This window comes from Oryza sativa, chromosome 12, assembly GCF_034140825.1.
Source record: "Oryza sativa Japonica Group chromosome 12, ASM3414082v1".
Taxonomy (NCBI): Eukaryota; Viridiplantae; Streptophyta; class Magnoliopsida; order Poales; family Poaceae; genus Oryza; species Oryza sativa.
This window is the reverse complement of record NC_089046.1, coordinates 12,859,850-12,878,818: the sequence shown is the minus strand read 5'-3', so window position 1 is coordinate 12,878,818 and position 18,969 is coordinate 12,859,850. Positions and strand designations below refer to the sequence as shown.

Here is an 18,969-nt window from a genome sequence, read left to right as displayed (position 1 = left end):
TTTAATAACACAACAGAAGAAGCAGTAGAGAAAACCATCTGTACCCACTTAATCAGAGACGATAAAAATAGCATTAACTATACTTAGTGAGGGTTAAGTACATACATACATATATATACCTATATATATATAGTAAATTTGTTTGGTGCTCCATGGTGCCCGGGCACCATTGTTGAAATTGAGTATATACCTAATTCAAATGAGTATGAAACTTTTTTAATTACTTAGATATTAACATTAGCTACTTTACTAACTAGTTCAAAGCAAGTTTGAACTGAATTTGAACTTGTTTTTGTTAGATTTTGATTCTAGGTATATAGCATCCATACATATAATTAGTTAGGTATGTAATCATGGATTGTGAAATAAAGTTAAATTTGAGTTGTTTTGTTGATAGGTATAGGTATGAATCGAGTTATTATAACTAGGTATATACTCACAATTTGAAAATTTTGAAAAATTTGAGTGATTTTGTGTATTTGATACCATGGTGCCCGGGCACCATGGTGCCCCATATGAGTGTCCTATATATATACATATATATATATATGTATATATATATATATATATACATATATATATATATATAGTACCCTAAGGTGCTACGTACTAAACGACACCTTATACAGCACCCACCCCACCCACACACACTCCCCACCCTGTTCCCCACCAGGTCCACAGTATTCAGTCAAAATTTAACTCACCGATGACCAATCTCGATCCCTACCCTGCGCTCCCACAGCAACCGACACGATATGGATCTCAGTAATTTTTTTTACTCAAGGGCGAAAACATTGGGACCGACATCCACCCACCCCTCCCCGTGGTCGGTAATTTTTTAACTCCACGAAAATATTAATGTCGTGCCTTATAAGGTGAGGGCTATGAAGGAAGGTGATAATAATTTTTTACTCACGACCCCACACACCCATGATATGTTCAGTAATTTTTATACCGAATTAAAGTACTAGTATATATACCGTCAGTAACCGTTCATCCCGCTTCCTCTCATCCTCACCCTGATTTTTCGGATCTTGAGCAGCCTCGGCGATTTCCGGTGGTGGCCTGGTGGTCGTCGGCAGGGACGCCATCCTCCGTCCGCCGGAAGAGAATGATTAAGTGATGTCGTCGGCTGCCTTTCCTCCCACAACCTTTTTTCAAGGCAGTTGGGGATCTGAAATTGAATCCAATCACTTCTTCATAGCCGGTGAAGGAGGGGCGGTGGAGGCCATCCATATGCTGCAACATATCCGGCGGCCATCCATATGCTGGGAGCCACAGCGTCGCCTGTGGTGGGAGAGGACGCCACATATCAGATCCAGCACGGTACCGATCTTCCTCGTGTTCTTTTTTTCTTTTTTTTTTGCGGAGTAGCTTCCTGTTGCATCTGGTGGCGTGTTAATGGCCGGCACATCTCACTGTCTCAGCGCGATAAGTTTGCAGCTTAAAAGATCTGTGATCATTATGATTTAATCTACATTTGCCGATGCGGCCGGCGCCGGGTTTCCTACTCGCCACCGTAGAGCCGTCCTCCCCTTCATGCTCTGCCGACGACCACCACGATGGTTGTGTTGTCGTGATTTATTTACAGCCCGTGAGGCAAAAAAAACAGGAGAAACATGGAAGTCATTTGATATTTGATTGCACATTGGGGTTTGATCCTTGCATTGTGCTTGGTGAGATTGAATTTTGTTCTTTTCACTTAATTGCACGCTGCTAAAAATACCGTAGATAAAAGTAAGACTATTTTGAACACATTGAACGATGGCACTTTTAACTTTTTAACGGGAACTATTATCAGTATGAACTTAGTTTCTTATGGTTCCTTGTTTCAGGATATCGGCAGGCACTACTGGTGAGTGTCTAGATCGTAAATGGAATTCTACTCCTGCAAAGCACATAGCAATCTGGTGAAGTTGTATCCCAGTTACATCTTAGACGTTCCTCTGACTGAACCCGCTGCAAGCTTCACACGAGACTCTGCACCGGCAAGTGGCGATGCCGCCGGCGTTGATTTGGCTGTGCTAGCTAAACAATAATTATTCATTGTGATTGTCCATGAGAGTATGGATGTGTAATTTTTCGTTCGTAGTCAGTGTTGCTGATGTAACAATCATCAGTAAAAAGATAATCTATTGATTGATATTACCTATGTAACCTTTTATCTGAGGAGATATTTTGAAGATTGAATGTGTAATATGTATAGTAAAAAAATTACTATCCACGTACTATGATGAGTGATATTTTTACTATCATAATTTATTCCCATGTCGACGCAAAAATATTACTATTTTAAAATAGACCTATTAGTAAATAAATTACTGTGAAAATAACTACGAAACTGGCAAAAAAGTGTAGTGTACGGGCCTCATTGAGATTACCATTGTGGTCAGTAATTTTTTTACTATTGGCATAGTGGGTTATAAGTGGTTAGTGATTTTTTTACTACTGGGCCAGCGAAAGGCCTGGAGTTATTTTTTGATTCGCTCCCAGCAGTATAGGCGATGGTTAGGGGAGCATGCATGGAAAAAACAAGAAAAAAAATCAGAGAGGATAAAGGTAGGGAAAAACGAAAATCACGGATAGAGGGCTCCCTGTGAGGAGAGCGCGGTGGGAGTTATTTTTTTACGCAACCTGGATAAGCGAAGGTGGGAGGGGCGCCCGTGATACCCATATGGGACTCTATGGTGCCCGGGCTCCAAGGTATAAAGCACACAAATTCTCTCAAATTTTTAAAAAATTTTAAATTGTGAGTATATATCTAGGTATATGAAATTTGATTCATACAAATACCTAACAACTCAAACTCAACTTTATTTCACAATTCATTATTACATACCTAACGAATTATATGTTTGGATGTTATATACCTAGAACAAAAATTTAACAAAAAAAAAGTTCAAACTTAGTTCAAACTTGTTTGAAGTTGTTAGTAAAGAAGTTAATGTTCATATCTAAACATTTAAAAAAATTTCATACTCATTCAAATTGGGTATATACTCAATTTGAATCTTGTAGCCCATACTCCATGTAGCACCAGTTAATTTACCTTTTATATATATATATATATATACATATATATAGTGAATCTATTCTACACCCCTCCCCTAGAATAACTATTCTACACCCTCCCCATGGGTCAAACCCACCTCCCCCACCCTCCCTAGGGCCCAAAACCCCCCTCCCACCTCGGTCAAAGCGTCCTCCCACCGGTCAAACCCGCCCACCACTCCCTCCCCCGCCCACCACTTTGCTGCTCTCGTCTTGCAGGAATCGTGCAGTAACATGATGGTCATCGTGCAGTAACAAGACAACATTATCGCAATAACAACATCAAAAAGTAGCCATGATGGATCTAGTTTTGTTAAACACTTTTTTACGAACATTATGATGCAGACGGATTGGAAATACAAGATATGATATGGGAGATATTGCTCTCTAAAGATTGAGATTTACCTCTCTTTTAGTCCTCATCTCACTGGAACAGCGTAGTAATACGGTAGCCAATATGCAGTAACACGTCTGCTTTTCGCAGTAACAATGTTAAAAAATAGTAATGATGGTTCTAGTTTCGTCAAGCTTTTTTTTTTACGAACGCCATGATGCAAATGGGTAAGAAAAATAAGACATAGCGTGTACATTAGTACTCTCTAAAGATTGAGATTTAAAATACTCTAGATCTAAAAAACATTACTACTATAGTGCCACTGTTACTATACATGTTCTTTGTTACTGCAAATTTCGTCATATTATTACTGCCAAAAGTGCAGTAACAACTTATAAATTTTACAGTAACAACCTATACATTTTTGCAGTAACATATGATGTTACTACCCTTCTGGAATAATATTACTGCCGATTCATAGTAACAAGGGTATGATTGTTATAGGCACATAACTGATTTTGCTCATAAATCATCATATGGTGATTTGGTTAGAAGTGCTTACCATGAACCATGAGATCATGGGTTCAAGTCTTGAATTCACCAATTTATTTTTAGTTTTTCTAAAAAAGAGAGAAGAAGAGAAGGAGGGAGAGAAAAAAAAAGGAGGAGGGAGGGGCGCGTGAGGGAGAGAGGAGCGATGGGGGCGTGAGGGAGAGAGGAGCGATGGGAGAGGGGGCGGGGGCGCAGGAGCGATGGGAGGGGAGGAGGTGGGAGGGGGGTGTAGAATCGTTATTATAAGGGAAGAGTGTATAATATATATATATATATATATATATATATATATATATATATATATATATATATATATATATATATATATATATATATATATATATATATATATATATACATAAATAGGATACCCATATGGGACTCCATGGTGCCTGGGCTCCAATGTATAAAACACACAAATTCTCTCAAATTTTTAAAAGTTTTCAAATTGTGAGTATATACCTAGGTATATGAATTTGATTCATACTAATACCTAAAAGCAAAATAACTCAAACTTAACTTTATTTCACAATTCATTATTACATACCTAACGAATTATATGTTTGAATGTTATATACCTAGAACCAAAATATAACAAAAAAAAGTTGAAACTCAGTTCAAACTTGTTTGAACTTGTTAGTAAAGGAGTTAATGTTCATACCTAAACATTTAAAAAAAAATCATACTCATTCAAATTGGGTATATACTCAATTTGAATCTTGGAGCCCATACTCCATGTAGCACCAGTTAATTTACCTATATATATATATATGTATATATGTATATGTATATATATATATAATATATATATATATATATATATATATGTAGATCTATATATGTGTATATATATATATATGTATGTATGTATATATATATATATATATGTATGTATATATATATGTATATATATATATATATGTATATGTATATATGTATATATATATATGTATATATATATAGACATACTATACTACAGATGGGGTAATACAGCACAACCCACCCCTACCCACCCCACCCCTCCCCTGTACCCCCGACCTCCTCCCCTTTCCCATACAGTAGTAATTCTTTTACTACTAAACTTCCTCCTATATATAGGATTTAATACACTCATTTTTTTTGTTAATTTCTTTTGCTTTTTTCAGATCTGGAACGAGGAGGTTGCCGGCTGCGATTCGAGAAAAGGCAGCACCAGGGAGAGGCCACCACGCCGCCTGGATCTGGAGGCAAGCTCCACGACGACGGGCGCCTGCCTTTCTTCTGCCCATGGTCTCCACCGGCTTCCCTTCCACCGCCACCGATCTGCTCCGCGTTGGCGAGCTATACGGAGGAGCCAACGTCCTTCGTCCTCGTCGGCGGCCGCCGTTCCGCCTTCGTCCGCTGGCGGCCTCCAGATCGCCACCATCGCCCACGCCTGCTGCCCTCGTCCGCCGCCCGTGGAGGACGCTGAGGAGGTGTAGTAGCAGCATTTGGATTGGATTTGCATAAGTTGTTGGTGCGGGCAAAGGAGGAGGAGGGCCGGCGCCATCTGCGTTCCTTCACAAGCGACACCATCGACAACCCCGAACTCGTCTGCGTGATTGAAGTCTGCATCCCCCATGAGAGGAATAGTGTCTTTGGTGCTGCCATGCCAATCCGATCTATTCCCTTTCTTTTTTTTTGTTTTTGTTTTTTCATGTTTGCATGATCGGTGATCAGGCCTTTTTTCCCCACGCTGTTCAGATTCATGGTGGTTTTTCTTGTCGATTCAATCTTCTATGCTTTATGGTTGCAATTTTCCCAGGTTTTAGTTTAGTGTTTATAACTAGACATGAAAAGACAAGATATGTATTTTTTTCGCAGGGGTAGAGTGAGAATCCGGATGCAGCATCAATGCAGATGAGGATTATACTGACAACGATGTACATTGAGACCTTTATTGTTCAGTCTATTGGCACAAATCCCTGTTCTTGGTGCAGGTGTTTTTCTACTGGGCACACAATAAATTTTTTTTGCCTAAGTATGCTTTTTTTTTCATATTCAGAGGATTGAGATTGTTGTTCTAATTGCTCATGTGCATATGGCATGTCCTTCACTAGTTCCGCAGGTGCGGATCAAGGACACCAAGGGAGTTTTCATCCATGAATAATTTCCTTATCATTTTAGCTTATTTGGGCATTGGTATCGTGAAAAATCTAGGACGAGTCTATTTGATTAGTATCATTTTTATGCATAATAATATGTTCCCTGGAAACAGATCTTTACTGACTGCCAAATTGAACTTTTCTCTTGACCTCAATGATATCCGGGTGATCTCTGAAGATATAGGATCCTTGGTTCATTTGACATGGACGCTCGAAATGTTTCATGTCGTACACTTTGCACACTTTTTCTGGATTTATCTTGGCGAACTGATAATGTGTCAATTAGAATTTTGGTTCTTAATTTAACATGCATGTGAACATCTGAAATCTATGATCAGTCTAATGGAGTGTATTCCTGTAAATAAAGCAGTATAGACTCATCAGTTCTAAAATTTATTCTACTCGATTTATGTTCTTCAGATTGAGGCTGCATTTTGCACATATTCTCTCTTCTTGCTGCTCAATTTTTTATGAAGGATTTTATTTCTTCTTCAGCGAATCATATCTCATTTAGAGTCATTTATGAGTGTAAATTATAGACTTCTCTTAGATGATGTAATCATTTCTATCTATATCCAGGTGGTTGTGGGATGCCTCTCTAGATGTTCGTGGGTGATGGATACCTGTCGATGGGGAGACCTAAGGAATCTATAGTGCTTTGTCGGCTCAACATCGATATGAGGCACTAGCGTCATCTTGCTTGTTGGATTCGTGCATGTAATAGTAATTTAGTTACTAAGAGATATATGTTGAGAACCATCGGTGTAATAGTAACTTGGTTACTAAGAGAATTTGTTGGCAATGTCAATATGTTATGTTGAGATTGGTGTAATAGTAATTTATTTACTAAGAGGAATCTTGTGACGATATCAATACGTTATTTTAAGTAATTTATTTACTGCGAGAATGTATGATAACCAATTAAGTGTAGTATTATCTTAAGTAATTTATTTACTAAGAGAATAAATGAGACCAACCCGACAGTAATTCATTTACTGAGAGAATGAACCAACTGAGAAGGGCTACAACCTGGGAGTAATCCATTTACTGAGAGAAGAAATGAGTTGGATTCCGAGTAATTTATTTACTAATAAAATGATATTAACAAAGAGTAATTTATTTACTACGTGTGCAAGAGAAATGTGCGGGTTGCAGTTGGAATGGACAGGCCAAAAGGTGCGGGATTACAATGCAAAAATCAATATATTAGTTAGTAATTCATTTACTAATAAGAAGATATTAACTGTAAGTAATTTATTTACTGAAAGACAAATTGTGAGGGAGAGAAAAAGGTGTGGGAGAGTCCCCTGGGCGCCGGGGGGTGGGGGTGGGGGTGGGGTGGGGTGCTGTGAGGGGAGTAGTTTAGTTATTGCGCACCCCAGGCGCGGTTTAGCGCATCCATATATATATATATATATATATATATATATATATATATATATATATATATATATATATATATATATATATATATATATATATATATATATATATATATATATATATATATATATATATATATATATATATATATATATATATATATATATATATATATATATATATATATATATATATATATATATATATATATATATATATATATATATATATATATATATATATATATATATATATATATATATATATATATGTTTCAAGCAAGTCATATTTTGCTTTGACACATAAAATGAGACAAAAGACAATTGTAAATATGTGATATCCTAAATTCCAATCCTTCACAGTAGCGTCATGGTTTTTTACTCTTGTGTGTATATAAGCCGCTAATAGCATTGCATAATTGATGTCCTTTCATGTTTAAAAGTTATATCTTTCCTATTAAATTTACATTTCATGACTCATGTTGACTATGTCATTTTGGAAAAATATCATATGGGTGCAACATATCATATACAGATGTTGTCTAAGACATGTATATTTTCTTCGTTTTTATTGATTTACATGCAAATATGCAACAAATTATATGCATATGAATTACAGGGAAGGATATATAGCTTGATACACATAAAATATATTCAATAATAAATTCTTAATATTTCATAATAAAAGAGCGAGCCGGTGAACATTCAATTAAAAAGAATGGAAAAAACATCTTACTTTTAGTTAGAAATTAATTTGTCGGACCACTTTTTAACAAACTAATACACATGCCCGCGCATCGCGCGGGCTACCTTCATAGTTTTATAATAGTAGAGATATAAATGGTAGAGAAGAGATAAAGCTGATAAATTAAGAGGTGTAATATGTGCGCATGCAAATTAAAAGCAAGGAACAGGAGTGACAAGAACCACTAACCAGTAACCACTGAGAAATCTGTTTATTTATCTCTCTGACTCTGACGGGCTGCCAAAACCAACCACAACTGCATGCGCTCCTGTACCCTCCGGATCAAGCCGAGAGAACGATGCGACCACTCTGGCCCAACGGCGGCAGCACCGGCAGCAGCGTCGACGTCTCGTTGACGAGCGGCCGTCGTCGTCCAACGTCAGCTGGCAGTGGCAGTGGCAGCGGCGGCGGTGGCCGGGAGGAGGTGTACTTCGCCGACGTCGAGGAGGTGCGGGCAGCGCCGGCTGACGCCTGCAGGGAGGACCCCGCGGTGTACCTGACATGGGAGGACGTGTGCGTGACGGCGTCCGGCGCCGGCAGCAGGGCGACGCCGGCGAGGATCCTGGAGGGGATCAGCGGGCACGCCCGGCCCGGGGAGGTGCTGGCCATCATGGGGCCATCGGGCTGTGGCAAGACGACGCTTCTTGATGCACTCGCAGGTTTGTCGTCTCACTGTCACCGCTCCAGCTCTATAACAGGGCTTTTACAGTTTTATACTATTTCGGTGTGCACACCGGAGGACCCCAAGTTTCCGAACGAAGAAAAACGGAAACTTGAATAAATTTTGCTGAATTCGTAAAACAAAAGGTTGAATACTTATTTTCTGAAGGCTTCAGATGAAATAGTTTCGCGCGGAGGTCTAAAATTTTGAAAATTACAACCCAAAATCGATTTTCTATATATTTATCGATAAATATTTTTAAAAAAAATTGACAGATATAAATATAGTGTAGTCGTAGGATAATTAAATTATAATTTACATATAACTCCAAGGTTATTTTGAACCGTTCAATTTGCTTTAAAATTCGTGCAAAAGAGGTAGGAAAAAATCACAACACATGCACATGCATGTGAGAGGATTTGGTTCCATTACATCTATTTTCAGGGAATTAGCATGTCACCTATAGATTATAGATTTTTGAAAGTTACAGACAAGTTATATGCAAGTTACACTATAATTATATCACGATTGTACTATATTTATGCAAGTTACACTGTAATTACATTACGATTGTCCTATATTTATATCCGTCACTTTTTTTATTTAAAATTTGACGATAAATGTATAACTAATCCCCGTGGTACCTCTTTTGAATTTCTTTTATTATATGAAAGATACACGTGTACATTTTCTTGAGAGTTTAGAATCCACTCCCTATAACAATAATTCTTATCTTTCACTTAAAAACGAAGATGTTCATCGATCCTTGTGTTTGGTATGACCATATTCTAGAGTTGTTAAGTGTGAACAAATATTGACTCATACGTATTAATTTCATATCCTCTTATCATTTTTTTTACCTATTAGGTGTTCTCAAGCTATTCGTACTTTGTTTTTTCAGTTCGAACTGAGGTTTCATTTTTTTTTTCCTTTAATTTTCCCTTTTATTGACTGCCTGCCATATCTTTCTATCAACGTCGAAGCTTCACACTAGTTGCAACATGCATGGTTGACAAACAATATGCAAAATATTTTATTATTCAGCATTTTACTGCTGAGCAAATCATCTAGTGCACTGGATTTAATTACTGCCATTCATCTACAGGAAGGTTAGGGCCAGGCATGAGTAAAACTGGATTGATTTTAATCAACGGGCGGCAGGAGAAGCTTGCCTTCGGAACATCAGTAAATATTCTTTCAGTGATCTAAAACAATCTTGTTTACTGCAACAAGGATTTTCTGCATAGTGTACTAATATTAACAGAGAAAAAGAGGGGCTACTAGTACCACATCTGGTACCATACTACGTCTACTACCATTGCCACCATGACACCTACGAGTACAAGGTCTCAGTACCTTGGTTTAATGCTTACATCATGCATGCTAACACTAGCATGACATTGGCACCTAAAGTCCTAAACTATCCCGTGCCTCTAATGTGATATCCTTCTCTAGTATTGACTCCCTCCATAAAAAAAAAATCCAATCCTAACTATGAATCTGGACATATGTGTGTCTAGCTTCGTAGCTAGAAGTTTTTTTTTACAGTGTAAGTATGTTATAAAGAGGTCTCGACTAGAGCAACATGTTAGCACATGATGACATCTTCACATGGAAACGAGAAAAGATGAGTAAATTGGTGACATCTTTGCATGGAGAGGAGTAAAAAGAAATAAATTGCCCTCGTAGTAGAAAAATTTGGCACATGGGTGGGATGTAGATAAGATCAGATGAGCATAACATGTGTAACAACTAGGTTAGTGTTTTTCGAAAAACAACAGTATGTCTTTTGGCAAAATAAAAATGATGACACTTTGGATTTTATAGCCACATGAATTATGCAACCTTTTTTTTTTAAAACCTAATGCGGAACTTTGTTCCATTTTTATAATTAGAAGAAGAGAATTGACCCAGTTTATAAGGAAAATCGGGCCCGAAAACTAAACAATTGCACGGTTAATTACAGGAAAACCGGCTAAAACCCACCGCTATAGATCTAACAATGACAGCGGAGCCCAAACACAGGACGTCGCCGCTAGGCTAAACACAAAAGCGACACAACAGCTCCCAAATCGCAGAAGAGGTGTTATCGTTGCCGAGCTAGCCGCCCAAGCGACCAGCAGCGCCAACTTCACAACCGCAACGACATTGAAGGCATGAAGGTCGCCAAAGCGAAAAGCAATTCCGACCTCCAACAATGGACATCAGCCAAGCCACCGAGGAGCCACTTTCTTCACACAGCCAACACCAGAACTCCTTGGAAGAGACTGCAACATGTCATCGTTGCCAAACGTCGCCGCACCCCATCAGCAAGCAGCTTCGACTTCATCAGCAGAAACAACCGAAGAGCTTGTCGCCGACCACAAGAAAGAAACGGACCCAAGAAGACGAAAGCCTCGCCGAACTAAGGTATGAAAGCTTTTGAACCGAAAAAGACCATCAACAGTTGTCGATGTGTTGGAACTTCTCCGAAGCGACGCCCCCAAGGAGGACACGACGCGTAGCGCCGCCGCCGCTTGTCCGAATTCGGAACTAGATTTTCACCTGGAGATTGCGGGGATATGAAAGAACGCCATGACAACGCCTCCAAGAAGGGAAACGGCGCCAGCGGGCGTCGTCGTCGTCGAACCGGCCAAAGGCACGGCAAGGCTTTCACCAGCATCTTCACATCACCCACACAAGCACCCCCACATCGATGACCATAGATTAGTCCAAGACGTCTCACAAGCAGCCATACCAACTCCACATCCGCACATCGCCGCACATGAGCACGAGACCCGCCACCGGCAGAAGAAACCCCCTGCCGAGCAGGAGGTCGCCGCCAGCAAGCAACCCCGCCGGAGCTCGCGTAGGCGACGTCGCGCAGCCGCCGAGCTCGCCGGAGCCCACCCGAGCCGTGCAACGCCACCACACGCAGCCACCCCGCGCAACCGGCTGCCCTGGCTCTATCACCCGCACCACGACAATGCCCCTCGCAAGCCGGTGACGTCCGCGCCGCTGCAGCATCCGTCGTCACGCGCCGCCGCGGACGGACGCCGACGCCGACGACGCGACCTCGGCGTGAGCGAGCCGCCGCTGCCAGCCGCGAAACCGACGCCTGCCTACCGCGATGCCACCCTTGCCTGCCGCCGGTCTCCAGACGCCCCGCAAGATCCGGCCGGAGCCAGCCCGGATCTGGTCGGGGAAGTTGCCGCCGCCGCCGACTCCCCAGCCTCCGCAAGCGCGTGCCCGCGCCGACCAGCCGCCATCATTCCGTGTCGCCCTGCACGCCGTGCCGCCTCCTCGCGTCTCCCGACGGCCGGCCACTGCCAACACCCGCGCCGCCATCCTCGCCGGCCGCCAGATCCAGCGGCGGTGGGCCGGATCCAGACGCGTGGAGTCGGGACCGGCGGCGGCGGCACCGGCTCCCAGCCACGCGCGGCGCCACCGCGCGGTTTCCCGGCGCGCCGCGCCATCTCCTCGCGCTGGAGACGGGCCACCGCCGGATTTTAGCCCCGCCGCCACCATCCCGGCGGGCCACGCGGTTTCCGGCGGCGCGCTTCGGCGGCGGCGAGGTGGGGGAGAGGAGGGGAGGGTGACGGCGGCCGGGGAATAGGGTTCGCGCCCGGTCGCCCGCGCGTGGACGACCGTGGGCGTCGGGCTTCCTCCTTATGCAACCTTTGATATTGGTACAGTGTTCTTCGACAAAAATAGTATGTCTTTTGGCAAAAAAAAAAAAAAAACGATGACACTTTGGGTTTTATAGCCACATGATATACAAACTTGGAAATTGCTGGCTAGTTTGCTCATTATCCAGTACATGCGTCTCAGTTGTTTTTTTCCTGTGATGGAGGGTGTAGGTCGTAAAGTTTATTTTTGAGGAGACAAAAAAGGGTTATCATGATGGTATATAACTTTTTCTGAAAGTGACACTGTAAAATTGTTGAAAAAATAATACTGTAATAATTATATCTCTCAAGGCGTACGTGACCCAAGACAACGTGCTGATGTCGACGCTCTCAGTGAGGGAGGCCATCTACTACTCAGCTCACCTGCAACTACCGGACACAATGCTGGTGTCGGAGAAGCGCACCCACGCTGAGCACGTGATCCAGGAGATGGGGCTCGATGACATCATGGACACACGCATCGGTGGCCGGATCACTAAGGGCATCAGCGGTGGGCAGCGAAAGCGGGTGAGCATATGTGTGGAGATGCTGACACGGCCACGGCTACTCTTCCTTGACGAACCCACCAGCGGGCTTGACAGCGCCGCCTCCTACCACGTTATGAGCCACATCACCAGCGTTGCTGCTGGGGAGGGCATGACCGTCGTCGCCGCTGTGCATCAGCCCGGCGAAGTCTTCGAGCTCTTCCACAGCCTCTGCTTGCTCGCCCATGGGAGGACGGTCTTCTTGGGGACAGTTTCTGATGCTACCGAGGTAAAATTTTCCTCTTCCAAGACTAATGAATTGGTCATCTTCAACACCTTGATGCAGACTTGTTTATATGCGCGTGTACAGTTTGAAAACTTACATGGACAGCTTTCTCAACCATCTATTAAAAAAATTAAATGTCTGTTGGTATCATGTTGGTGAGAGAAAAAAATCACGCCACTGTCACCATCAAATATAGGTAAGTTATCACCCTAACCTTCTCATCATACAAGTCATCATCGTGCACCCCCCATCCAGAGTTTGCATTATTTCTGATTTAGGGGAGTTATCGACCCCAGTCGGTACGACGGGTTTTACTACGGTAACCACTCATTTATTACCTACAAAATTTACAAAACAAAACATGAATTCAAACGAGAAGACAAACTCAGATTGAAATGGGTAACTGAGTTGTATGTATTGATAAATCGATATTTATAGGTAACGGGAGTTTATTGACAAAAAAGAATCATCGTCAACATTTGCAAATTATAATCTTAGGGGACTAAGATTTTCTTTTATATGTTTATCTTTTTTCAATTTAATGCCTCCTTTGGAATTGAGGGACTTAAGAAATTTTGGAGGAAATGTAATTAAATCCTTGTAAAATTCATTGTTCCTAAGGATCACTAACAGTTGAATTTAAAACCAATATAGGCGATTATTGTAGATAGTTTAAAAACAAATAGCATCTGATAAATACATTTTTAGCTAACTTTTTTACTAACTTATGCAAAATTCTCATAGCAACTTAATTGTTTTAGGTAGAACCATTTGAAGAACCTGTCCATCACAAGGAATCCTGTATAAGCTTGTTAAGGGGCGAGGTGGGATCCTATCTAAGCTTGTTTAGGGGTGGCTAGTTGGCACGCACGCGTTGGCTGCGTAAGTCGCTTAGCCGCCGATTAATGGCACTGATTAGCTCTAATGGCATTGATTAGCGCTAATGGTTAGTACTTTTTTTTGAGAATATACATAAATAATTTATTTCAATGTTTAAAAAATAGTTGAGATTTTTGAATTTGTAGTTCAAGATTTTAAAGTTTGAGTTAAAAGTTTTGAATTTTGAGTTGAAAGTACTAAATTTTGATATGAAAGTATTTAATTTTAGGTTGAGAGCTTTTTAACATTTATTTGAAAGTTTTTAAATCTGAGTTGAAAGTTTTAAAATCTTGACTTGAAAGTTTTTAAATCCAAGTTGAAATTTTTCAATGAGGGAAAGGAAAGGCAATTAGATAAGGCATGCGCTTCTTTTAAAATTGAAGGTCCCCCGTGCGAAATACATAATAAGACCATAAAGTTTTAAAAATACACTGTTCTAGAACAGGTAACAGTGAAGATTGCAGCAGTGGCTTGGAGTTTGTCCGTGCCCTAGCAACACCCGACATCATAAATATGAAGAGCCAAAAGGACAACTATCAATAGAAACAAAACAGAATGTTGCTTTTTTTTCCCTGTGTATTTTTTTCTGTTTTCCCTATTAATCTGCTTAGATAATTAGGGCATGTACAATAGTTGTCAATAGTGGTCTCTTAGCGTTGCTAATTAGGAATGCTTGTTGACATGGAAGAAAGAGACAAAGACATCATTATCATGCATAACAACGGCTTAACAACGACTCTTAATCACTACAATATGAAAATATGGTTGCATGAGGGTAAAAAAATAGAAAGAATATTAACAAAGGGAATATTTTTTTGAGTTAATGATTAGAGCCTTTGTTGTCTTGACTATTGTAAAGACACGGTCTCTAAATAATCTTATACTATCTTCGTTTCAGGTTATAAGACTTTCTAGTATTGTCTATATTCAAATAGATGTTAATGAATTTAGGCACACATATATGTCTAGATTCATTAACATGTATATAAATGTGAAAAATCTTAGAAAGTCTTATAATATAAAACGGAGGAAGTATTTTTTAAGAGGCCATACTCGTCTCTACTATTGAACATACCTTAGTAGTACTAAAATATTTGGAGGCCCCTAATTTTTGGTGGCCTCAACAGGTGCACACCTATGAACCGAAGCTAGTCATTCTATCAACTCATTCAAAAGAAAATATTTATATATATTATTAACACATAAAAGAACCTTCAACATATGCCCGTTGTAAAAATAATAATTTGTAGGCTAACTTATTTATTTCTTGCAGTTTTTTAACCTGAATGGTTTCCCATGTCCATGCCTGAGGAACCCGTCTGAACATTTTCTAGGAACAATCAATAAAGATTTTGATGAGGTATGTAATAGTTCAAACAGTTATATATTTATCGCATGTCCTCAACTTTCATTAAGACAAAAACTATATGTAGGAAATTGTGGAAGATTCCAGATATAGGAGAAAAACAGCAGCTAAAGCAATAGATACCCTGACAAATGCATATCAGTCCTCTGCTTATTCAGAAAAAACAACAAATCAGATAATTCAGATGAAAGAAATGGTAAGTAAATTGCATATTTAGATATGGTGCATACCTTCTTGGATAATTATGTTTCTAATGTGCGGTGTGTTAAAGGGTGGAGCTCCATTTAGGACGAGAGAACGGGCCAGCTTCTGCACAAAGCTCCTTGCACTCACCAAAAGGTCATTCGTAAATATGCACAGGGATATGGGGTACTACTGGATGCGTTTTGCTGTTTTCACCGTCGCTTGCACATGTGTTGGCACTGTGTTCCACCATATTGATAATAGTTACAATTCTATACAGGTAAATTAAATTGCTTAATAGAGGAATATATTGTTTTCTTATGACCACGTAGAACTTTATTTGAACTATCATTGATACAAATGTTGTTCTTAAACTTTTCAGACTAGATGCAATGTGATAATGTATATGACGATATTTCTAACTTTTATGGCCATTGGAGGATTCCCTTCTTTTGCAGAGGATATAAAGGTGATAAGTTTGTTGCACATTGCACCTGATGGAATTAAGTTTAGCCAGTAGCCAGTAGGGACTGTCTAATATTTTGTTGTGATTATGAAATAGTACATAATCTTTCGGAAAAAAAAGTACTTAACCATCCATGAAGTTTCCGTTATTTTTTCCTCGAAGAAGGGAGTCATCAATGTAACTAGATGAAACCGCGTATTGCTACGGAAGTTATATATAATAATGATATAAATAACATGATAGCTAGACGATATAACTTTATATACTTTATATAATTTTCTTTTTATGGACCACGGAACAAATAAGCAATTAAGCTGATGTTGTTTGTAACAATTTAAATTTCAAAAGCAAAACTAAAGCGATATGCCTCAATGATACAATGAAAAGAAGAAAGATAATATAGATTAATCATCCAAAGATAAAATTAAGGTGATATAGATAATTTGGACCATAGATTAATCATATTTGAGATGATGTGACTTAATGAGAGAAAAGAAAAATAGCATTACATATACTTCGTGGGGATAAACTTTATAGATATATAGGATATTACGGGCCTGTTTGGTACAGCTCCAACTCCTAAATTTAGCTCCAGGAGTTGAGTCTGGAGTGGAGTTGTGGAGCTGCCTAAACTCAGCTCCACAACTCTAGTTCATTTTGTGAGAGAGCTCCATCCAGCTCCACTCCCAGTTTTGGTGAAGCTGAAACTGTTTGGCTGAGCTCCAACTCCAGGAGGGGTGGAGCTGGACCTGGAGCTGTGCAAAAAGGCCCTACATAAACAGATACTCCAGTTGTCATTCTAGTTTTGTTGTAAGTCAAACATCTGTATATTAATTTACTATTACCTTTTCGAAATTCATGCAGTTTAACACCAAAAAAAAATATATGTTGTTAGGTTGACCATAGGAAATACTTTCCTAATATATAACCGACATGCTGGATTGCTAGAAATTAATGATCATAGATAGAAATAATATTTAACTCAAAACAAAACTACAACAAAAAGTAATTTGAAACAGTGGAGCATTTTAAATTGCGTTATAAAATATGTGGATATGCCACTAGGTTTCCCTATATTTATTGAATGCTACTGTTTTTGTCAGAATTGCTAAAATGACACTAGTTTTATGCAAAAGTTGTAACTATGCCACTCTACTGTTAAATTGGATTAACGTTGTCAAGTCAGGATGGTTAGACTATACAATAACAACAGACAAAAATGCCCCTTGAGTAAAATACAACAAAAGGAGAAAATTTTGTGCTAGCCATCAAATTCCTCTTTTGCCAACCTTTGTATCACTTTCCATGTGTACTATAAGGATTCTTCTCTTTTTTTTTTTTAGAAAACATAACTATTAACAATATTAAAAAAAAACTACCAGTTGTGGCAAGTTTGCTAGGTAAACTTCAATCTGATGGCGCTATAGCAATTTGACAAAAACAAATTATGGCATATTGACAAATGGAGCATTAAAGATTGGTTAAAAATGTGATTCTATGTTATTCCTAATCATATATATTTAGAATATGTATGGTCATCACAAGTATTGTGTTTTTTTTTGGCAAGAAGAAACTACACTATATAAATGTTTACAAGGAAAATGTATTCGGTCAATGGTTCAACTTGATTTAACTTGATAGAATATAAGGTATTTTCTTCTCTACACAATTAAGCAGACCAAAAGAAATAATTCTCTCTTTTTAAAAAAAAATGGTGCCGTGTCTGTTGCACATACCTCACCAAAATCTTGTGTTTGTATTTGGAATTCAGGTATTCAGGAGAGAGAGACTAAGTGGCCACTATGGTGTCACCGAGTTTGTCATCTCCAACACTCTCTCGGCCACTCCTTACCTAGCCGTCATGATCATAATCCCCGGCGCAATACTGTACTACCTCACTGGGCTAACAAGAGGGGGGAGCAACATCGCCTACTTCGTCGTCACCCTCTACATGTGCATCGTGTTGGTCGAGAGCATAATGATGGTGATTGCCGCCGTCGTCCCAGACTTCCTGATGGGCATCGTCGTCGGCTCCGGCGTGCAGGCTTTGATGATGACAAACGGCGGCTTCTTCCGCCTCCCGAACCAGCTCCCGAAGCCGGTGTGGAAGTACCCTTGCTACTACATCTCCTTCCATAAGTACGCGGTGCAGGGGTTTTACAAGAACGAGTTTGTCGGGCAGACATTCGCGAGCGATCAGCTCATCATGGCAAATGCCACCATTACTGGCCATCAGGTTCTCGAGGCGTTGCAGGTGGAGATGTGGTACTCCAAGTGGGTAAACCTCGCCATCCTGTTTGGAATGGCGGTGATATACAGGATGATGTTTTTCGCAATTGTCAAGGTTGCGGAGGGAATCAGGCCAAAGATGAGAAGGATGAAATGCTCTCTAATTTAACAGTTGCCTTGATCTCTCCCGTTTCTTGTTCTTGTTTCCGAGAGATTTGCCATGTCTATCGTCAAGTTCAAAATGCACTTGATCTGTAACCCGTAACACTAGATAAAACCTGAAGTCAAATAATATAACAATGGGCTCACATATGAGAAACTGATCGATGTTCATGTACATGTACTACTCTTGATATAACTACGGACTCGTATGGTGGGGCTTTAGATTCTGATTCTTGGTGATTGTGATTCAAAAATCTCTCTGAATCTGGTAATGAAGAGAATAAAAATCAGTACAATGAAGTGCTGCCTAGCAGGTTGGCTCGCCTCCAAATTAGTACGATAGAGGAGAATTGAAGTAAAATCGTCCATGTTACCCTGAATTCAATATCTGTTCTAACTGTAATTTTTTTTAATATTA

The 18,969-nt window shown here is 39.9% G+C and overlaps 1 protein-coding gene and 1 long non-coding RNA gene across 3 annotated transcripts; both read left to right on the top strand.

The window, feature by feature from the left end:
* The first annotated feature begins 909 nt into the window (after positions 1–909).
* Positions 910–2,222, top strand: LOC9267927 (uncharacterized). Its single transcript, XR_001542001.3, has 2 exons — positions 910–1,326; positions 1,836–2,222. It is a non-coding gene; the product is annotated as an uncharacterized lncRNA (long non-coding RNA).
* Positions 2,223–8,289: 6,067 nt separating this feature from the next.
* LOC4352060 (ABC transporter G family member 1) lies at positions 8,290–18,747 on the top strand. Of its 2 annotated transcripts, XM_015763073.3 has the most exons (8): positions 8,290–8,846; positions 9,954–10,033; positions 12,808–13,269; positions 15,419–15,505; positions 15,579–15,707; positions 15,783–15,974; positions 16,077–16,163; positions 17,932–18,747. In XM_015763073.3, exons 1-8 carry the CDS (start codon positions 8,486–8,488, stop codon positions 18,556–18,558), a joined length of 2,025 nt encoding a protein of 674 aa, XP_015618559.1. In that variant the 5' UTR covers positions 8,290–8,485; the 3' UTR covers positions 18,559–18,747. The 2 variants fall into 2 exon arrangements, with proteins under 2 accessions (XP_015618559.1, XP_066162387.1); XM_066306290.1 differs by lacking the exon at positions 16,077–16,163.
* Positions 18,748–18,969: the final 222 nt, after the last annotated feature.

Coding starts and splice junctions, on each gene's coding strand:
- LOC4352060 (XM_015763073.3), top strand. CDS start 8,486: ATGCGACCACTCTGGCCCAACGGCGGCAGCACCGGCAGCAGCGTCGAC. Junction 13,270..15,418: donor CAGTTTCTGATGCTACCGAG/GTAAAATTTTCC, acceptor TATTTCTTGCAG/TTTTTTAACCTGAATGGTTT. Junction 15,975..16,076: donor ATAGTTACAATTCTATACAG/GTAAATTAAATT, acceptor TAAACTTTTCAG/ACTAGATGCAATGTGATAAT.